We start from the raw sequence: 23,938 nt of genomic DNA, 5'->3' as shown, positions 1-23,938 counted from the left end.
CAAAACCTTACCAAAAAATTCGGCGACGGACAGAAGGTTTTAAGCCTAGGAAAAACACCTATAAAAACAAAAACGGCGACCTGTCCCCAAATTCCAACCTTCTCTAACGCAAAACTCTATCGCCAAAAATATCTAAAGCAGTACCAAATGCGCAGGAAAATATGTAACATTTACGGAATAACCGCTTAACTCCCATCTAAAAGTAAGTATTCTTGTAACCATACGGTACTAAATATTTTTGGCGATGGAGTTTTAGCGAAGGTTGGAATTTGGGGGCTTAGATTATGGAGGGAGCACTTCTATGTACTCCTAAATGGAGAGAGCGATGAAACGCCCAGGGAAAATGATGATCCGGAATCCGCAATTGAATGAAATATACATACATATGTTCCCCCATATTAAACTACTTCGTTTATTTGGAAACCAGCGAATCCAGCGCATAATCACTCTAGCCAACAAATGCTGTTTTGGACTGAAAAGGCAATTGAAAAGTAAAGTCTTCTCTCGGCAAATGAAGATCATGCTCTACAAGTCACTTAACTTATCCGTCCTCCTGCAGGGTGCAAAAGCATGTACCCTGACGATATCAGATGAAGTGGCTCTGGCAATGTTCGAGAGAAAATTTCTTTCAAGATTCGTGAACCTCTACGCGTCGGCGACGGCGAGTACCGAAGAAGATTTAATGATGATCTGTACGAACTTTATGCAGACGCCAACATAGTTCAGCGAATTAAAATACAACGGCTATATTGGCTACGCCATGTTATGCGAGTGACAGATGATGATCCGGCCAAGAAAATATTCTCACCGGAACTCGAATATGGCATCAGAGGAAAAGGTCGGCCCCCACTCCGCTGGAATGATCAGATTTAAAACCATTTAAATTCCTTTGGTGTGACCAATTGGCGCCAGTTAATCCAACAAAGAAGCGGCGTTTGCGCGTTCTTGGACGGCCATAACCGTTTAAACGGTTAAGCGGCAATTACGTAAGTAAGTAAGGCTTTATCGTATATCTATTTTTCTTTATCTTTATTTCACTTCTTACCTCTCTTAGCTCCTCTGTTTCTTGCTTCTGCAACTCATTTATCTCATTCTTAACCGCCTGCAGACGTAATAAGATTTGCTTTCTCTTTTGCTTTAGTTGTTCAATATCAGTGCAGTCGTCATACGAAATCTCTTTTGCTGATTTAGTTGCTTCGATTCCTTTAACACACGTACTAGCGGGATAGCAGGCAGAAGTTGTTGGCTTACATAATACATCGTTTGTGGTAGGCAGAGACTTAGCCGAGCCACTGCTATTAAAACTAAGTAAAGCTGTTTTAGAAAACAAACGTGGTGCTGGCGCTGGTTTTTTTTGCAGTTTAGGTGAATTTTGCAGTGAATTTGACTCCCGCAAGTTTAATGTGAGATTATTAATATTCTTAGTCGGACGCTTTGTAGGCGAATACTCAGCAGAGGCTGGTGCAGTTTTTAGAGAACCAGCCGCAGATGGTTGATAACGACTACTCTCTTCGATGGCCTGCATTTCCAATTTTAATTTCTCTTCAAATGTTTTTATTAGCTGCTCATATTCACTTTGTTTTACCAAAGGTTTTGGCGCGATAGGTGGTGGTACCGTGGCACTGGGTGCTTGTGCACAATATGCGCTACTAAAAGAATGATCCTTTTTCGGTGACATGCAAGTAGTCCGAATTTTCGTACGTGGGCTTTGTGGTACATATTTGCCAATTACGACATTTTCATAGCCGGTCTGTGGAGAGGTTGGGCCTTGCGATGATTGTTGACCAATTTCAATGCGATTCTGTGGAACCACACCACGCACATTCTCATAACCAATTGAGGTGGATATGGTTGAGGGGTTATGTGTACTGTTGTAGCTGCTGCTGCTGAGATTATTACTACTGCCAGTGAAAGAGTTTTGCAGCTGTTGCTGTGAGTTGGTTAATTCATGATGGAACGGCGATTTCTTGTCACGGGGCAGTGAGCCATTTGTTTTTATACGATTTTGCACTATAGGCGAGGAAGTGAGCGACGCCGCACAACTTTGATTTTGACGATCCGAATATTCGGTACATATTTTTAACATATCTTCAAGCCGCTCATTCTCTGAGTTACTTAAATTTGAGAGATTTCTGCGTTGTATACTCGGTGAGCTCTCTGTGTATTGTGGGCGGTGCACTGGTGAGGAGTTTGTTGAATTGCTATTAATTTCGGTATTTACACCATTCATGGGATAAATTTGTAGTCCACCATATGAGCCTGGTTTAGGATAACGATCATAAGCGGGTACGTTATGATGACTCACGGTACCACTGGTCGTACGCGCGGACGATGTTGTGTTATTCACCTTCGCCAAGAATTCCATGCTGCCATTTGTTGTATTTGTATTTTGTATGAAATTCGATGTGCTCGGTATATTAACATAATTACCCGACACATTTTGCAAATTCGCACCCTTTAAACTATTATTAAGTTGATTATTTCGTGTTGGTGTTGGTGAGGAATTCTTATCACTACGATGATTTTCAGCCAAATTCTTTGCAAAATTTGCATATTTTTGACCCAACACATCCTTGGCTGGCATATTCACGGTGACCAAATCTGCGGTGAAAACCTTCGGGCAATGCAGTCCATTTATGTCGATTGGTGCTAGAGCGACGTTGTTGTACAACGATTTATTGCTGCTCTTCATGGACGACTCTCCTCTACCCATTGACATTGACATTGGACTAATATATTCGTCATAGTAAGCATCGATAGCTATAGATTGATGTACATCTGCACTGCAATGACTGGAGTCATCAAGGCTTTTTGTGGATTCACGTTGTGGCACTTGTGTAAAGTCTATTTGTGGCATTGATATGCGTTCATTTGAACCCATGGCTGAACGCATCATTTGTGCTTCAGCGGGATTATTGAAACGTAAATAATTCGAATTTCCAATTGTGATCATGGCACCCTGTGTTAGATTTATTTCGTTAGTGATCTTCGTGCCGTCGATGAGTATACGCGCATCTTGTTCGGGTACAATTGTTACCTCGTTCTCTTCGCTACGATAGATGGTGCAATGTGTAGGTCGTACCCCGCTACCATTCAATGAAATGCTACAAGTGGAGGACGAGCCAATGGTCATGTCACCTAAAAAATTTAAAATAAAATGTTGTTAACAAAATGCTAAGGCAAAATTTAAAAATGCGGTAAGTGAAATAAATTATTTTCCTAATTCACGCCTAACCGTCAATACTATTTTCAACTAGAGCCACAAAGCGCCGAGGGTTGAGGGCATAGGATATACCCCATAAAGCACGCCGGTCTGAAGCTGCGATTAAAATGTGCGTGTATTGAGCGGGGTGGTTGGTATCTGCCTTGTAAAATAACCCCTACCAATGCAAAAACGTAACCAAAAGCCCATGATGAGAACTTCTTTATCTGATGATGACTGAAGGACTTAGTCTAACTGGTCCTTGTTAAGTGGACAGCCACACAAAAAAGTGCGTATATCAAAAAACTAGAGGGGATATGCAGATTATAAATGATTAGCATACCGGAAGCTCTAAAACCTACCCCGACAGCAATATTGTATGCCATTCTACACATCCCGCCGCAGACCTAAGGAATATGTAAAAAATATCGCGTTAGCCTCTGTAACAAGGCTTAAGGCCTCGGGGCAGCTTGAGTGCAGGCCGTGTGGCCATAGCACTATAGCGCCATCTAATATCGGGCAAACGGTATATATGGTCCCTTACCTAAGCTTCGAAAGAGTTCTGGGTGCCACAATTGCGCCGGAGGGTTTGCGCTAGGGTGCAGAAATGGCAGAACATACTATACATGCGTATACCGATGGTTCCGAATTAACATCTTATGCGACGTGACTGTGTCGATACAGAAATTAGTAGATCCTAAAGGCTTCCAGATTACTGCAGCGTCTTTCAGGAGAAAATTATAGCCGTGAAAGCAGCAGAAATTGTAAAAGACGCTGCAGTCACGTCAATACATATATATATTGATCGTTAGGTGGCGATCAAGGCGACAGTCTCACGTAGTACTTCACCAAGAAGTGTTCTGGAATGCAAAGAAGTATTGAAAAAACTTCGCTCAGACCGGACCAAACATCTGTACTAGGTTCCCGGTCATAATGGGAGAGAATGTAACGAAAAGGCCGATGTGTTGGCAAAGGAGCGTGTAGAACTCAATGAATCGACGGTAAACGTCCCAATCTATTTGTGAGAAATCAAAAAAAGACAGAAATTGCATATGATCCATCAAGCAGGAAAGGCGTGGGCAGAAGCGCGGGGCTGCAAAATTTCTAAGATGATGTGCGAATTCTACGATACTAGACTAAAAAAAAGTAACTCATATCTCTGAAGAGGGCAGACTTCAGGCTCACAATGGGCATACTAACTGGACACTGTCTTTTAGCGTCACATGCCTGTAAGCTAACCCTCGCCAGGTGGAACCTTAGCTTTTAGGGGCGGCGGAGTTGCTAGGTCTCGAGGCAGCAATTAAGCTAGGTTGGAGTTATTCTATAACCAACAGTGTTTATGAAAAGAAGTTTAATGATGAACGTCTACGCAGACATTAAAATAGTTGGAAGGCTTCTCTGGCTAGATAATGTTAGAAGAAAAGAAAGGGGGACACCTCCACTGAGTTGGAATGAACTTATGGACGATAAATTCATCTCCCTTGGTGCTTCCAATTGACGTCAGTTATCGCAAAACAAGGATAGCAGGCGTGACATATTACGCAGAGACTAAAATCGCCTAAGAGGTTAAGCACCAACTAATGATGATGAAGGTTCAACTGTCTCTCTCCAAAACCCCTAATGAATGTATAAGGCCAATCCGCAATGCCAATCAAGGTTTTATTATAACAGATTTGTCCATGACCTTACTGTTCCAAGTATTCCTTAGTGAACCTGTCAATCTCTCTTTCAACGTTTTCAGATAAACAGATTTAAAAATGCTTTCAACAATCGACCATTAAACATAAAAATTCTAAATTGTCTTGGCTGATTTACGGCATCACCAATTTAGTTATAACCTTATCAGTGAGATGAAGTTAACCGAACAAGCAACGCAGCACATCCACCTGTAGACCTGGTGGCGAAGAACATAGAGTTAACAATTGCAACGATGCTCAGTGCTTTGGGGCAGCTTGTGCACATACCTTACAGCCATAGTAGTATAGCGTCATGAATTATTGAACGAAGAGAATACTTAATTCCGTGCATGCGCTTCGAAGGAGCTCTTTTAGCCACAATAGAGGTGGATGGTTGGACCAATGGTGCCCAAATGGCGGACGACACGATACACGTAATGGAAGAAGTAGGGTCTGCGGTATACTGTGCTGATCCGGAAATAAACAAATCCTATAAGCTCACAGATCAATGTACTGTTTTTCGGGGAAGTTGAAGCGGTAACCCAAGCAGTATAAAAGCGGAGTCATTGGTGCCGTTTGTCGTATCGCTGTAGTCATATCCCTAACGTAACCCTATACGATACATTGTTATCGATTATTGGTGCCTTAACCTAAAAATCGTGAAAATTTTATAAAAATGAAGAAAACGCAAAAAATTACAAACATATTCCACAAAAAATAAGTCTCTTAGTCATAACGTATCCAAAACAATGAATAAAATCAACAAAGTTATTAAATTCACCAACTCAAATATTTTTAGGTTATGGATATGGCGAGAAACCAAAAACTATTGTGAATGATGACAAAGTGTGATCTCTTCTGCATAAACGTCAAAATTCCAAAGTGATTGGATCACCTGATTCGTATTTGACTATCGCTGTCTCATTCTGTATCTCTTTCTATCACCCGCTGAAGATAGGCGCCGCCATATTGAACAGCCTGTCAAAACGCTGAAAAGTTGCCATATTGAACAGCCTGTCAGGCAGTTGACAGATAAGAGATCACACTTTGTCATCATTCACAATGCCAAAAACCAATTGGTTGGCTACGATACTGTTACGACTTTAGCGTTACGATATGGCACCAATAATCGATTACATTGATTGCCATAAGGTTGGTCGAATCAGCTGTTATAAGGTTACCGATAACGCACCAATGTCTGCAGCTTAAACACAGAAAATAGCTTAAAAAACTGGATCAGTATATGTGAGGTCCTCACTGACCGACCAGTTTAACCAAATCTTATCTAAGCAATGCAGCTGGTGTATACATTATTGCATTATTATTAATAAAGTACTTTCTCTGTGTTTTGATGGGTACGATCATTATAACTGTGGCGAATATTAACATCACTAAGTGATACTATCATCCCTAAGCCGATACTAAGCAGCCACTCGTATGTACGTCAACAAATCAATCATCATTTACACACATGCATACAAGGCAGAGGAGAGAGACTCACAAACGCATGTCATCACCAGCCGACGTAGTACTCACATATACACACGCATATAGCTACAAACTACAAATATACATGTATATGGTTGGTAACCAAGCATAAAGTTCACGAAATTACTAGATCTTAGGAGAAGTGGGTGAACGAGGAAACCGAGAGTATAAAAGCAGCGCAAGCTGAGGCATGACTAAGCAGTTTGATTTAAACACGCAATTAGTTGTGAAGGAAGAGTTATTGTGAAGTACTCTCAAAGTAGTCTAATAAAAACCATTTTGCATTTCTGAATACTGGAGTTATTTATTCAACAGTTTAGCGATTCGAACATTAGCAGAAGGCTTGGAATAAACGTAATTCCCCAAAATTCGTTACAATACAATTTTGATGCCAACGTTATTTAACAAACAAATATTTGACATTGCCAATTTTGTTAACAAAATTAAATCTTGAGTATGCGAATACGTGTGTTGTATATTCCTTACCTATGGGTATGTAATGAATAGTAACAGCTGTGCTTAAACGACCACCACCCAAACTGACCAAATGCGGGTCGTTGGCAGCAACGCGTAATGTAGGATCCTTTTTCGTTAGAGACATCTGCAAAAATAAGAAGAAAAAAAAAAATTATGTGTTAATGGAAAAACTATACCTAAATATTAGAAATTGATATTAGAGAAAAACACAATACTTTAAACAGCGATGACTGCAATAAAATTATTTGCAATATCAAAACATAAATCCACATTTGTTACCGTGTAACGGTAAAGCACTTTTGTGCAATTTTCAAAATCAGGCTCAAGGTAAAAAAAGTCGTAATTACTAAGTAGTCGTGAAGTTCAATGCGTCTAGTAATATAATGTTTTCAAGTTAACTAGAGCTCACCCAGAAGTTTAACTAACAGCTCAACAGAGGTATTTTTACCCGAAACAAATAATTTCGGGCTTTTCGAGAAAAGCTTCTTCGGCTTCTTATCAAGAAGCAATCGATACAAGTTACTGTTTTATAATCGGTTAACTATCGCGGGGACCGGGGGGCTATTTTGTTTTGTTTATCGTTGGAAATATCAGAAATCGCAGAAAAGGATCGATTTAGTGCTGTTTCGATAGTTGCACGTGTTTGTTACGTTCCACTTTTTCCTCCTCAAACTAGTGTCTGTACGGTAGGTTTCTTGCGGTAAAACTCTTGATCTGCATTCGGCCTATTTTTACCGCCCATGCCAAACGCTCAATCTCCAGGTTTGTTGCGTCGACCACTGCTCCAAAGCGCTAAAAAATATTCAATGCTGCACGGTGCTATAACATGATCCTCTTAATCTCTCTGATCCATACTCTTCTCCAATATTCTTCTCTGATTGAATTCACCTGCCGTTCTATGGTCGGTTTTTATTCCAAATTTTCATTAAACATTTAGTTGAATGAGTTCTTCTTATCTCAGAGAGGACCTCATTGCGCCATTTTTTTTTATCCGATAGAGTGTGACCAAAATATAGGAAAAGGGGCGTCGTGCCCTAAAATTTTAAATGAAAAAATGTATCTTTTTATTCGACTGAACAAATATATAGCGCAAATAAATAAAACAAAACTGTTATCCAACAATTGTTACAATTTCAGTACGTTAAAGTGGGAAACAAAAAAAATTACTTTATGGTGAATTGAGAAAAAAAGTTGATTTTACGCTCATTTTTAAAAAACCAGGATGGCCATAATCTCAATTTTTCATATGACCATAAAAGCCCTGTCACATAACAGTTTTTCATATAGATGCGTTTAACTCAATCATATGCATTATGAGTAGATTGCACGTATTTTCATGGAGAACGGTAGATTGAGCGACACTGGCGCCATCTGACATGAAAAAGCAGCCAACTTGCAACTTTTGTTGCAAGCAAAGCATAAGAAGTATTTGACATTTGCTTTGGCTAAGGGTGCTGGCACACTTTGCAAGTGAAATTATTTTTGCCACTCGTTGGTAACTTTTCTAACATTTTTCGCAATTAAAAACTGCAATATGAATACGACACAAAATATGTTAGCAAGTATTTTTGTTGTATAGGGAGAATGTTTATAACAACCCTACAAAAAATATGCGACGTCATCGGTTTTCTTCTTGAAATACATTTAGACTTCACCAGAGTGTTATATTCGTTGCAGTCTTATAGGGTCTTAGCACAGCGCGTCAAAGTCAAGTCTCACTTTCAATATGTTAATGAAAATATTTTAGTATTTGTTACACCGACATGACTGTCTGACTCCTGAAAATAAAAACGAGTTTGATTTTGACGGCGAGTCAAAACGTACACATCTGATTCGCGAGTCAGACGCATCGTGTGTTGACCCTATTCAGTTTTACGTTGTTTCCATAGGTTCTCATAAAAAAAATTTGATTACACGCACGTTTTACAGTCGTTTCACTCCATAAGCAATAATGAATGTCAACAACATAACCAATATTTACTTGTCCCTGCAAATAATCGTGCGATTAATCCCTAAAGAGATTGGTCTCCGATTGATCTCTTTTGTCTACATTTAGGCATAATTTTGATTACATGCACGTTTTACAGTCGTTTCACTCCATAAGCAATAATGAATGTCAACAACATAACCAATATTTACTTGTCCTTGCAAATAATCGTGCGATTAATCTCTAAAGAGATTTGTCTCCGATTGATCTCTTTTGTCTACATTTAGGCATAATTGATTGAAGAAATAAAAAAAAAAAAAAAACGGCAACGAAGGGAGTAAAATAAAAAAGATGACACGTGATTGAAATAAATTACTTAAGAAAACTGCGGAGCCCTATACCGAACCTTAATTGCTAGGTCTTAACGACTACGCCGGAGTTAGGGTTGAATTTTCGGATAATATTTTTTATACCTTTTTGAAAAGCGGGCGAACTTACATCAAATATATTTGGTGGCTTCTTCGATTGTATTTCTGCCATGAAAAATTCCACTGGGCCCTATTTCAGTCCTTATTAAATCAAAAACGGAGTAGTCTTCATATGCTCCCACATGGGTACAAAGGGGATTGGTTCTATCGATCCCTTTCGGGTATAAATGCGTACAATTAGTCTCTTCATAGGACATGCTCAAACAAAAAGGAACAGTTCAACTCATACAAAGAGATCAAAACTAGCATTCGCATACTCCTTTCGCCTAATCCCGGATTCATCCTAGACTAATCGCATTTTTTGCAGGGAATGCTTCGCGAAATTTTGTATGCGAATTGGCAAGGCGAAATCAACTTCAATTGCCAAGTATGAAGTCCCATCATATTTATAAACGCAACTCTTGGTTGATTGTGGCGATGTTACTGGAATGCATAAGCTTATGTTAAACGCTTCTATATGAAATATTTCATCGTTCCGCGGCCTTAACTTCAACTGACTTTGTTGCCATTTGAAGTGGTCATAAGGTCAATTGACATTACGGGGGTTGGCCTTATTTTTTTTATGAATTTTTGGTCCAAAAGATATTTTATGCGCCAACCTAAGGGCTGCACTTTACTTCAATGCACATCGATTTTCATTAATTAATTTACTTTCGGCACATTTTAGGCTAATTTACTTTGATTTCACTTTCTACACAATAACAAACATCAATTTGTTATCGATACATTTTTTGGCAACATTGTTTAAATTTGTTTAATGCACAAACTGATTATAACATGCAAAGTTTTAAAAACACAAAACACTCATTTATTATGAACAACCAGACAGACATACTGACATGCATTTAGTTAAACGTTGCAAGCATATTGGACGATACCTAGACGATGTGTAGCTAAATGCATGAAGACATGCAGGTAAGTAATATTTAAGTTATGCACAATTTAACGATTGCGATTTCACTTAGGGGCAAATGTTTCAACTTTAAAGTAAAACGATTTTGCATGGTGTTTAAATTATTTTGATCCAGTCGCATTTGTTAACGTTTAAGTTGTTTAGGTTCATACATATATATGTATATATATTAGAGTGCATCGATTTATTAACCGATATCGCGCCATCGATTTTTCGACGGCTCAGGAAAAAAAGTTCCACTACGCATACCCAAAAAAATAATTTTCGAGCCTGCGAAATTTCATTTTTTTGACTTTTTTTCGACTTTGATTTTTAAGGTTTTTTCATAACCTACTAAAATTGTCATATGTATACCCTGTTTGGCGCGATATCGGTTAACTTTCGTTCATACAAATCGACCCAGGTTAATATATAATATAAATACTTGGCTGCGCTTTAGAACTGACTGAACCAACTAAACCAAATGTTGGAATAAGTGCCTGCATTCCAAACAAAAATGGTACGAGCTAAACTGCAACATTGTAAGCTCAATTACAACCAAAAGGTGGTTGAAAATATATTTAACAAGTAAAGGTGTCTAAGTTCGGGTGTAACCGAACATTATATACTCAGCGTCAGCTTCAATTGCACATTTCATTTCAGATAAATTACTGTTCTACGTAACACACGGCACCACCCGTTTAAATGTCCCTCCCCATTTCCTCTTAAAATAAAACTTGATAAGTGAAATATCATTGATTCAAAACTATTTTTTGCTAAGTTATAGCTTATTATTTTATTCTATGACCATTTTAAACTTGTTTTATATCTAAGTTGCCGTGGTCTTTAACCGATCCCCTCAATCTGTGTACCCAATTTCATTACGATCCATTAATTTTTCTTCGAGTTATGACTCCCGAAACAGAAAATTCCTTAGTCATAAAAGAGGCGGTGCCACGCCAATTTTTTTAAATTTGAAGTTTTTCCTATTTATTTTATAAATCCATTTGGGAAATGAAATACCATTGATATAAAGCTCTTGTTTGCAAAGATATAAGCTTATTTTATTCGTCCACGACCCTTTTAAAAATCTTTTATATAATTTTTCTTCACAGCATTCATTATAGTAAAGGCAACCTCTCTGCCGAATTTTGTTACGATAGGTTTAACGATTTTTGATTTATGATTAATAATATTTGTAAAATTGATTTTATCACAAGTGGGCGGTGCCACGCCCATTTTAAAAAACATGTTCAAAATTTTATCAAGAGTCTCAATATCAGTCCACACGTCAAATTTCAACATTCTATGTGTATTATTTACTAGAGCTTACGATTTCTTCTCGAACACAAGCGAGATTTTCGAGACCCCAGAAGTCGAGAACTCGTCTTCTCGCGAGACTCTCGTGTCCTCGAAGTACTCGTAAATCTCGCGAGCTTCTCGACATTCTTACTTAATCGATGTATGGACAGTATTTATACACTTGGTTTTTTTTACTTGTGACTTTTTTGTTGATTATATTGCTTCAATGACATTTAACTCGAAACATATTTATTATACATATAATTTTGTTCACAATATTTTATTTTTCAACGAGACATCAAGAACATGGCTTCTCGCGAGATTCTTGAATCTCGAATTACTCGCGATCTTCTCGACTTTCAATTCAGTCGCTGCATTGGCAATATTCTATACATTTCGGGGTTTTTACTTTTGGTTTTGCGGACTTTTTGGCTTGTGCTCCAGAAGAAATCGAAAGCTCTATATAAAACAGCCAATGAATCGATTAAGTTGAATGTCGAAAAGCTCGCGAGCCTTACGAGAAATTTGAGATTTGAAAATCTCGCGAGCCTTACGAGTAATTCGAGATTCGAGAATCTCGCGAGAAATCTCTTCTAAGAGAAATCGTAAGCTCTATTATTTCTCTCTTTAGTATTATTTACTAAATAATCAGGTTTTTTGTGTTTTCCAAAATGTTATATATATAAAAAGTGGGCGTGGGCTCAATCAGATTTCTTTGGATACTGATGATTTTGATATATGGAAGTCTATATCTATCTCGATTCCTTTATACCTGTACAACCAACCGTTATACAATCAAAGTTAATATACTATGTGAGCAAAGCACGCTGAGTATAATAAAGGAGCACAGTTGATTCTGTGACATTCGCGCCAATTGTTTACGTTCCAGGTACTTATTTACAATGTGCAGAAGCAAAGCAGTTCCATTGAATTATTTACTATGCTACATAGGAAGGTAGACGAGAAAAAAAAAAACATTACAAAATTATACCACTGAGATGTGGGTACATAAGAGGCTATGTATGCATGTAGGCAGATGCACATTGCGTCTCTCATTTCAAATGAAATGCGCGCAGCTCTCAAATAACAATTCTTAAAATGGAAGAAAGATGAATAGAAGAATCAAGGCGAACCTATACAAGGTGATGACAAAGCGAATTTAATCCGATCCGCCGTACAGCAGATTGTCATATCAAGAGAAAATTAGCATTGATTTCGATTAACTGACATATTGCATGGAAGTTATCAAGAAGAAGCAATCAGTATATGGAATAACACCACCTTCTACTGAATTCGCCTTTGCAAGAATAATAGTAGCGTTCCATTGAGTTATCCAGCCCAGTATCGCGATCAAGTCTCCTTGGAACGATCTGGATCAGTTCTATGAGAATTGGCAGCACTCAACTTATATGTACACTAGGGCGGGTCGATTTAAAAATCGCTCATTGCTCTGCGAAAATCGTATTCTAGGGATCAAAATAAGAAACTTTGCCGAAGGAATCATAACTCTAAAACGAATTCTGATGTCCCCCCCTTTGGGTCGAACTTTTGGGTAGGGGCAATTTCAATTCTACCTGCTGTGTCTTGTGGTGGCTTAAAAAAACAACACAAGCAATTTTACGATCTGCAATTGTGTCACAGTGATACCTTCATTTTTTAAAACGGTTGAATAAAAAACCCACACAACTATGTTTACGACATGCAAATGCATCACACTGATGCCTTGGTTTTAAAAGGGGGTTGTAAAAACGCTAATTTCTAATAATTTTTTTTAATTTATTTTCTATTACTAAGTTAAATTCATTTTTTCATTTACATATGTTCTGACTAAATAAATTTCTAAAGAGAAAAATAAACTCCAAAAAGAAAAAACATATGCATTTCAAAGTGGGATTTTTCAAAATTTGCCCCTACGACCCAAAGGGGGGACATCAGAATTCGTTTTAGAGGTATGGTTCCTTCGGCAAAGTTTCTTATTTTGATCCCTAGAATATGATTTTCACAGAGCAATGGGCGATTTTTTTCCCTCCCCACAAATCGACCCGGCCTAATGTACACATAATAGGGTACCTGCTATTTAAAATTTTTTCCCCGAATCACCTAAAATTTTAGTTTAATATTCAAAACAAATAACTAGTACTATTAGTTCTTTAAACCATGCCACCATGCGATATAATTTCTATGTACATATATAAAATTATATAGGATTTTGCACTTAAGAAAAAACTAGGTTTTTACTTAAAAACCGGGTCGGCAACTATAACACGTGTGGGAAGAAATGTGGGAAGAGGTGTCAAAAGACTGTAGTGTGCCTTACCTTGGTCCTTTACCAAACGTGTTTTGAACGTAATAACAATCGGCCGAAAACTCAAGCTAAAAACTTTACTTCTGTCAGGAGCTATGCGCAAAATACAATTGCACATTTTTTTGTGGATTTATTATTTTTCATGGATTTTCTATTTTTCAAGGCGCGATAACCTCCGAACGGATTTTAGGCCGAGCTTCTCTTAATCGTGCTCCTTTTAATTTTTCGGTGGACGGGACCTACATGTTTTATGTTGCTTTGACCGGGAGTTTGAACCCACGATCTTCTGTGTGGTAGGCGGAGTACGCTACCACCACACCACGGCGACCGCCGTCTATCTATAACTCATCGATAACCTTTGTCATCGATAACAATAACATAACACTTCGATAACCAATCGATAGCTCGCTTACAACTCGTTCACAACACACATGTGAACATGAGAAATATGCACTAACAAAGCCTAATAGAGGATAGTCCCCGTTGTGTTGCAATAACCTAACTTCCTCTAATCAACTGTAGGAGCAAGGGAATTGTGGTCAGTAGCCGCATTCGAAAATCAGATGTATAACGTGACTTGCCCGGGTATTTTTAATTATCAGCAGCCAAGGCGAATCTATACTGTCACGGATATTAGCATCACTAAGCTATACCATCACTAAGGCGATGCTAAGGCCATGCTAGGCGATATTTACGTCAATAATCAATTCATGTATACACATATATAAGGCAGCCGAGAACATAGTGTACAAGTACAAGTGTGTTGACTTCTTTCTGACAGGCACTCGCTTAAGTGAGCATAACGGGAAAATCTGGATTGCCATTGTTGTTTTGGTTGAAAACGGTCAATTAGGGTTCTGTGCAGAGACGTAAAAGATTGAAACAGGGTTTATGTAGTCACAAAAGTTCTGCTCCTGTTCCACAGCGTTTTAATTTTATATCATGGCGAAAAGTGTTCATTTCAGAGTTATTGATTTTTATTAAAAGTTTAATTTATTACAGAGGGTTTTTAAGTGCAAAAAGCAGAGAAAACGTCAATTCCTTAACTATGAAAAACTGAAAAATGTACACTTATTGAAAACTCATTTGCACACACAATTTACACTTTGAATTTAGTTGTGTTTTTATGAACAAAATTTTGAAACCAAAAACAAAATTTTCATTTGTCCGAAAAAATAAAGAAAAAACGGTCTATTGTCAAAAAACCCTATCGAAATACAAACTGGCTTGTTTGTTTTTAATGAACTACTTTGTATTTTTCTGGTATTTCGTTAGTTTTTTTAAATATAGTTCACACATTTACACCGGTACTTAAACCTTATTGGCTCCCTCGACAGAAAATATAAGAGAAATTACATAGAAAATAAAGCAGTGTCATATAGGAGTTTGATTTGTTTGCACTTACAGCACCATTTTATTTTCAGGTGACTTTCACAGCTATAAAAATTAACGCGGATTTACACAGACGCTTTGGTTGTGTTGCATTAAATAATTCATCTGTCTGGCGAAGTATCGAACAATTTCCATAAATGCTTTGGTTGCGTGCCTACGCTTTGACAACGCCATACGAAATACAATGAAACGCCATACGTTATCTTTGCTGTGAAGCGACCAAAGCTTTTATATAATTTTGCCCTTATGCATTTGTGTAAACAGCCATAGAAGTGAAATTTTTCCATGTTACACGTGTGGCGCTTTATATTTTGACTCTAATTTAAATAAATTTTGCTTTCCGTGTGTTTCCGCATTATTGCAGGCTACAAATCTTCTAGTATTCTTATTTCCGCTGAAATATATGCAACTATTTCATCTGTAAATACTACAAAATTTTATTAAACTATCAAATGCAACTCAGCTTGAAGTACTCTTACGTACCAAAAATGCAACTCTAGACCTGAGATTTGCATCAGGTGAGCGAGGCTGTTTGTAGTTTTGACGTTTATCGCTTAGTTGACACACTTGTCTAGGTACACTATGGCCGAGAAGCAAGGCACAACCATATGCAGACATCTTATTTGAGATGCTCCTAAATGTAGGCAATTATAATTGTGGAAATGTCGCTCACACATACAAGCATGGGGTATGAGAGAAGCTATAAAATCGTGCAATTTTAGTTATAGCTGAGAAGTTTGTGAGCTCATGGACAATGCTAGTAGATTCTAGAAGATGCGAACGAGGAAACCAGAGAGTATAAAAGGCTGCAGATGTAGAGGCGCTGGAATTCAGTTTGATTTGAGTTGTTAAGCAGTTACGACTAAGACGATATCTAGCGAACAATAGCAGTATTATTTTAAAAGTCAGTTTGGTTATTAAGCTATTCGTTGCACAGTTTTAGTGTTATTGTGAAGTATTTTAATAAAGGCCATTTTTCCATTATTCAATATTGGAGTTATTTATTCAACAGTTTAGCGATACGAACCTAGCAAAAGGGCAAATAAGAGGATTTGCAAGTAAATTCGTTACAATACTATAAATGATAGTAAAGCATTTGAAATTAAGCTCTAATAAACGTTCAATAAATAATTTTGTAAACGTTGGTACCCAAGGCGAATCCATACCAGGTGGTGGCAAAGCGAATTCAACCAATTCGCCGTACAGAAGAATGTCAAGTCAAAAGAAAAATTTCATTGATTTTGATTAACTGATATGTTGTAGTACAAGGCCTTGTATGGAAAATTATCAAGAAGAAGCAATCAGCTGTTGGGATAACACCACCTGTGAGCATCCTCTGTTTGTGTCATGGAGGGAATCATTGATGCAGGGAATTCGTTGTTCGCGCTTATTGATTGAAATTATTTATGGAAGCAGACGTTTGAGAATGGCACGTGCTGATTATGTTGCTATTGTACTGATGTTCAGATGTGTGTGCCTATTTGGTTTACATAAGGTGCTGTATAAGTATATGATGAGGCAAGAGAGGTAGAATTAGCAAATCTCCCAACCAGCACCTTGGCCGACTAGGTGCTTTTGGTCACTTTGTACGCCAGTTATTCATTCTAAGCTATATTTAAAGCCAACAGGAAACGCCTTAGTTACAGGACAAGTCCCCCCACGTCCACTACTGAAAAAATCTATTTTGATTCGTTTATCTTTGATCTCATGCCCGAGAAGGTAATTATATGAGCAGATCTAAGTATGATCCTGCAAACTGCGCCAACTATCGCGGAATCAGACTTCTTAATATCGCATATAATGTCCTGTCAAGGGTATTATGCGTAAGGTTGAAGCCGACCGTGAATCGGCTGATTGCACACTGACCTGGCAAATCTACCATCGACCAGATTTTCACAATGCGCCAAATCTTGGAAAAAAATCACGAAAAAAGAATATACACACATGCCCTCTTCGTCGATTTTTAAGCCGCCTTCGACAGCACGAAAGGGAGCTTCCTAAATGCCGCATGTCTGAGTTTGGCTTCCCCGCAAAACTTATACGGCTGTGCAAAGGACGTTGAGTAACACCATCAACTCAGTCGTGCGATTTCTTTAATTTGATGTCATTAAGTTATACTAGCTGCAGAACTTAACCGCTCTGGAACAATATTCTACAAAAGCGTGCAATTACTGGCGTATGCTGATGACATTGATATCATCATCCTGAACACTCACGCCGTAAGTTGTGCTTACTACTAACTGGAAAAAGAAGCGAAAAAGATGGGTTAATGGTAAATGAGGGCAAAACGAAGTACCTGCTGTCATCGTGCAAAGAGTGAGCGCATTTCCGCCTCGGCCACGCTACTGTTGGCAGTCATAGTTTCGAAATAGTAAAAGTCTTAGTTTATTTAGGAACCAGCATTAGTACAAACAACATCAGCTCTGAAATCCAGCGGAGAATCACACTTGCCAATAAATGCAACTTTGGACTTAGTAGGCAATTGAAAACGGCAAACGAAAATCATGCTGTACAAACGTCCCTTATTTTAGCGTCGAAAGGTTGGCGGAATATGTTGAAAATTTTACATAATTAGTAGCTAATTAAATGCAAATTAAGTGCCAGAAAAAAAAATGTATAGCTTTACAATTTTTTTTATGAGATTCTGCGCTAAAATAAGACTGAAGTTAGCGAAACCAATCGGCGAAAGGTTGGCGGAATAAGTTGAAAATTTTACATAATGAGTACCTAATTTATTGCAAATTAACTGCGAGAAAAAAAACTGTATAGCTTTACAAATTTTTTTTTATGACATTGTGCGCTAAAATAAGACTGAAGTTAGCGAAACCAATCGGCGAAAGGTTGGCGGAATAACGTGAAAATTTTACATAATGGGTACCTAATTTATTGCAAATTAACTGCGAGAAAAAAACTGTATAGCTTTACAAATTTTTTTTATGACATTCTGCGCTAAAATAAGACTGAAGTTAGCGAAACCAATCGGCGAAAGGTTGGCGGAAGAAGTTGAAAATTTTACATAATGAGTACTTAATTTATTGCAAATTAACTGCGAAAAAAAATTTATAGCTTTACAAATTTTTTTTTATGACATTCTGCGCTAAAATAAGATTGAAGTTAGCGAAACCAATCGGCGAAAGGTTGGCGGAATAAGTTGAAAATTTTACATAATAAGTACCTAATTTATTGCAAATAAACTGCGAGAAAAAAAATGTATAGCTTTACAAAATTTTTTTTTATGACATTCTGCGCTAAAATAAGACTGAAGTTAGCGAAACCAATCGGCGAAAGGTTGGCGGAAGAAGTTGAAAATTTTACATAATGAGTACCTAATTTAGTGCAAATTAACAGCGAGAAAAAAATATGTATAGCTTTACAAAAATTTTTTTTATGACATTCTGCGCTAAAATAACACTGAAGTTAGCGAAACCAATCGGCGAAAGGTTGGCGGAAGAAGTTGAAAATTTTACATAATGATTTATTGCAAATTAACTGCGAGAAAAAAAATTTATAGCTTTACAAATTTTTTTTTATGACATTCTGCGCTAAAATAAGACTGAAGTTAGCGAAACCAATCGGCGAAAGGTTGGCGGAATAAGTTGAAAATTTTACATAATGAGTACCTAATTTAGTGCAAATTAACAGCGACAAAAAAAATGTATAGCTTTACAAAATTTTTTTCATGACATTCTGCGTTAAAATAAGACTGAAGTTAGCGAAACCAATCGGCGAAAGGTTGGCGGAAGAAGTTGAAAATTTTACATAATTAGTACCTAATTTAGTGCAAATTAACAGCGAGAAAAAAAATATGTATAGCTTTACAACATTTTTTTTATGACATTCTGCGCTAAAATAAGACTGAAGTTAGCGAAACCAATCGGCGAAAGGTTGGCGGAAGAAGTTGAAAATTTTACATAATGAGTACCTAATTTATTGCAAATTAATGGCGAAAAAAAAAATTTATAGCTTTACAAATTTTTTTATGACATTCTGCGCTAAAATAAGACTGAAGTTAGCGAAACCAATCGGCGAAAGGTTGGCGGAATAAGTTGAAAATTTAACTTTAACTTTAACCTTAACTTCAACTTTAACTTTAACCTTGACTTTAACTTTAACTTTGACTTTAACTTTAACTTTAAATTTAACTTTAACCTTAACTTTAACTTTCACTTTAACTTTAACTTTATTTTTAACTTTAACTTTAACTTTCGCTTTAACTTTAACATTCACTTTAACTTTGACAATCACTTTAACTTTAACTTTCACATTAAGTTTAACTTTAACTTTCGCTTTAACTTTAACATTCACTTTAACTTTAACTTTAACTTTTACTTTAACTTTAACTTTCACTTTAACATTAACTTTAACTTTATTTTTAACTTTAACTTTAACTTTCGCTTTAACTTTAGCATTCACTTTAACTTTAACTGTAACTTTAACTTTAACCTTAACTTCAACTTTGACTTTAACTTTAACTTTAACCTTAACTTTAACTTTCGCTTTAACTTTAACATTCACTTTAACTTTAACTTTAACTTTGACTTTAACTTTAACCTTAACTTTAACTTTAACCTTAACTTTAACTTTGACTTTAACTTTAACTTTAACCTTAACCTTAACTTTAACTTCAACTTTCGCTTTAACTTTAACATTCACTTTAACTTTAACTTTAACTTTAGCTTTAACTTTAGCTATAACTTTAAGTTTAACTTTAACTTTAACTATAACTTAAACTTAAGCTTAAACTTTAGCTTTAACTTTAACTATAACTTTAAGTTTAACTTTAACTTCAACTTTCGCTTTAACTTTAACATTCACTTTAACTTTAACTTTAGCTTTAACTTTAACTTTAACCTTAACTTTAACTTTAACTTTGACTTTAACTTTAACTTTAACCTTAACCTTAACTTTAATTTTAACTTTAACTTTCACTTTAATTTTAACTTTAATCTTATTTTTAACTTTAACTTCAACTTTCGCTTTAACTTTAACATTCACTTTAACTTTAACTTTAGCTTTAACTTTAACTTTAACTATAACTTTAAGTTTAAGTTTAACTTTAACCTTAACTTTCACTTTCACTTTAACTTTAACTTTATTTTCAACTTTAACTTTCGCTTTAACTTTAACATTCACTTTAACTTTAGCTTTAACATTAACCTTAACTTTAACTTTAACTTTATGATCCGGGGTGGGCGTGAGCTTAGCACCTGCTAACAAGCCAACCTAATATAAACGCACGCAAGTCATTTTCTGTCAAAAATGTCTCATGCACATACAACTTGTATGAGAGCAACTCAAATTGAATCTGCTGCGTGAAAACCTAACTCGATTTCCAATTTTTGTTCTGCGTGACATTTAGTTTTGACGTTTGCACACATGCTTTACATTGTCGCAACGCATGTTTATTTGGGTTAGGGCAAAAAACGCCGGTTGTTTGCGTGCGTTAAAAACGCAGTGGGGTTTTATTAGGTTGGCTTGTAAGCGACCATATATGTATACGATAAGCGATAGCACAATGGCTACTTCGTGAAAATCAACGACAGCCCTTTTAGTTTGATTTCGATGGTCGTACGGTGAGGAAGGGTCGCACGCAGTGTTGCCAGGTGATGCAAAAAAAAGATTGGCAAAACAAAAAGGTTAGAAAAGGCTAAATTTAGAAAAAAAAGAAGCTAAAAAAAGGCCAGTAATTTTTTGGTTAATTCATAAATTTTTTTTATATTTTAGTTTAAACATTTGTAAATAAAAACTTGTAAACATAACTTAAGCATAACTTCCTGTTTCAAAATATATCAGGCACATTTTCTTTGACTAGCACATGGAATTACTTTAAATGATTGCATATGTGTATATACATAAAAAAAATATTACAAACTAATTATTTATATAAAACTAGCAGACCCGGCAGACGTTGTTCTGCCCTAAATTTGGCCTATCTTACTTACTTACTTACTTAATTGGCGCTTAACCGTCTAAACGGTTTTGGCCGTCCAACAAGGCGCGCCAGTCGCTCCTTCGCTCCGCCAACCGGCGCCAATTGATCACACCAAGGGAGTTTAAATCGTTTTCCACCTGGTCCTTCCAACGGAGTGGGGGCCGCCCTCTACCTCTGCTTCCATAGGCGGGTTCCGATAGAAACACTTTCTTGGCCGGAGCATCATCTTTCATTCGCATAACATTGCCTAGCCAGCGCAGCCGCTGCGTTTTAATTCGCTGGACTATGTTGATGTCTACGTATAGCTCGTACAGCTCATCATTAAATCTTCTTCGGTACTCGCCATCGCCAACGCGTAGAGGTCAATAAATCTTTCGAAGAACTTTTCTCTCGAACACTCCCAAAGCCGCTTCATCTGCTGTTGTCATGGTCCATGCTTCTTTCTGCCCCATATAGCAGGACGGGTACGATAAGTGACTTGTAGAGTATGATTTTCGTTCGCCGAGAGAGGACTTTAATTTTCAATTGCCTACCTAGTCCAAAGTAGCATTTATTGGCAAGACTGCTTCTTCGCTGGATTTCAGTGCTGATGTTGTTGCTAGTGTTGATGCTGGTTCCCAAATAAACGAAGTCTTTTACTATTTCGAAATTATGGCTGCCAACAGTAGCGTGGTTACCAAGGCGCATATGCGCTGACTCTTTGCTCGATGACAGCAGGTACTTCGTTTTGTCCTCATTCACCATCAAACCCATCTTTACCGCTTCTTTTTCCAGTTTGGAGTAAGCAGAGCTAACAGCGCGGGTGTTTAGGCCAATGATATCAATGTCATCAGCATATGCCAGTAATTGCACGCTTTTTTAGTATATTGTTCCAGTGCGGTTAAGTTCTGCAGCTAGTATAATTTTCTCCAGCATCAAATTAAAGAAATCGCACGATAGGGGGTCACCCTGTCTGAAACCTCGTTTAGTTTCGAACGGCTCGGAGAGGTCCTTCCCAATTCTGACTGAGCTGATGGTGTTGCTCAACGTCATTTTGCACAGCCGTATAAGATTTGCGGGGAAACCAAATTCAGACATAGCGGCATATAGGCAGCTCCTTTTCGTGCTGTCGAAGGCGGCTTTAAAGTCGACGAAGAGGTGATGTGTGTCGATTCTCTTTTTGGCCTATCTGCATACATTTTAATAAGCTTTTTCCGTCTAACTCTGCCCTACCCCTCTACACTTTTTCCTAATCTTTTTCGCTTCATCTCCTTCTTCGTCTCATTCTATCTCTTTCTCAGTCTCCTTCTCTCTTTTCTCTTCTCTCAAGTTTTTCTCCTTCTTCTTCATCTCTTATTGCCAGTCCCAGAGGGTGGTATGTATTTTGTTCCAGTCCCATTCCGAGTCTCAGTCCCACTCCGAGTCTCAGTCTCAGTCCCAGTCCTAGTCCTAATCCCAGTCCCAGTCCGTCTCTATTATACTTCCCGGAAAAAAGCATCGTAAATACTAATATAGGCAAATTTATATACAAAATTTAAGGCAAATCGAATAGAACGTATGCAAATAAGTATGTGGGTATTATTAATTCATGTCTTTATTTCGGCGTCGTATGCATATTTATCAGTTTTGCCAATTGATGCGACTAAATCGAATATCACAATGAAATTCAGAGCTCTAAGCAACAGCTTTCATTTGATATCCATAATACACATACATTCTAGCGGTATCCGGGTCCATGTTTTGGCCTATATTTCGAGACCCTAGTCACTCAGCGGTGTAAAACTTACTCTGTATTATAGCACACATCAACAGCATCAATTTGATACCCATAATATAAAAACACATTCTAGGTGTATCCGGGTCCATGTTTTGGCCTATATCTCGAGACCGTAGTCACCCAGCGGTGTAAAACTTACTCTGTACTAAAGCATACATCAACAGCTTCAATTTGATACCCATAATGTAAAAACACATTCTAGGTGTATCCGGGTCCACGTTTTGGGCTATATCTCGAGACCCTATCCTCCCAGTTGTATGAAAATTATCCTGTACTATAGCACTCATCAACAGCTTTCATTTGATATCCATATTGTATAAACACATTCTAGGGGTACCCGGGTCCACGTTTTGATCTCAAGACCCTAGACACGTAGCGAAAAAAAGGTAGACGTTGGCCGATTCTCATACCTACCCAATATGCTCACACAATTTCATGAGAATCGGTTCTGCCGTTTCGGAGGAGTTCAGCCTCTAAAACCGTGACAGAAGAATTTTATATATTAGATATTCCCCGTCTGAAGAATCAGAAGGGCTTATGTCTGGGTATAAAGTTTGGCTATTTACCATAGATATGAGATCATCGGTAATTTCAAAGTCATTACAACATTTAGATAAGCGTTTTAACGAGCATCCAATATTAAGCAGCGCATTAAGCATTTTAATTTTTAGTTTGTTCCTTAATTTAGTTTTCAGAATTTTCATGCCACTAAAAACTCTTTCAACCTCCGCGTTACTGAGTGGTAATACTAAAAAACTAAATATGAATTCGACAAGTTCTAAAAAAGGAGGTTCGTTTAATGCATTTTTATGTTCTCGGACTTCCGATCAAAATTCCATGGTGGAGTGTACATTTTTCCAATGTATAGTTATAAGTTTTCGCCACTGCAGCTCTATTAATGCTATTTGACTTGAAGAATAACTATACTTCTCTTTTTCAAAGTAAGAAAATACATCTGGCTTTGAAATTTTCAACGAATTTTCAGCAGAAAAAGAATTAGGGCCTCATTCTCTATTACGAAAGGAACAATCGTTTCGCCTCAGAGACGAATCGCAAGTGTATTTGCACTTTGTCAAACGATGGTAACATATTATTCGACAA

General features: G+C 37.2%; 1 protein-coding gene across 5 annotated transcripts in view; it reads right to left on the bottom strand.

Annotated features, from left to right (window-relative positions):
• LOC137251463 (pleckstrin homology-like domain family B member 1) overlaps positions 1-23,938 on the bottom strand; it is a 229,946-nt gene that overhangs the window by 104,499 nt on the left and 101,509 nt on the right. For 4 of the 5 annotated variants that reach the window (XR_010953255.1, XM_067786084.1, XM_067786083.1 and 1 more), the window contains 2 exons: positions 6,853-6,967; positions 1,046-3,138 (listed from right to left, as the gene is read on the bottom strand). Coding sequence is in view for 4 of the 5 variants with exons in the window: in XM_067786084.1 (XP_067642185.1) it covers positions 1,046-3,138; positions 6,853-6,967 (2,208 nt within the window). In the remaining variant the exon portion in view is untranslated. Of the gene's footprint in view, positions 1-1,045; positions 3,139-6,852; positions 6,968-7,252; positions 7,626-23,938 lie in introns of those variants that run through there. The other variant, XM_067786085.1, reaches the window with a different exon arrangement.

Source organism: Eurosta solidaginis, chromosome 4 (genome assembly GCF_040869045.1).
Source record: "Eurosta solidaginis isolate ZX-2024a chromosome 4, ASM4086904v1, whole genome shotgun sequence".
Classification (NCBI taxonomy): Eukaryota; Metazoa; Arthropoda; class Insecta; order Diptera; family Tephritidae; genus Eurosta; species Eurosta solidaginis.
Note: the sequence above shows the minus strand (reverse complement) of the source record. Positions and strands in the feature narration are given on the sequence as shown.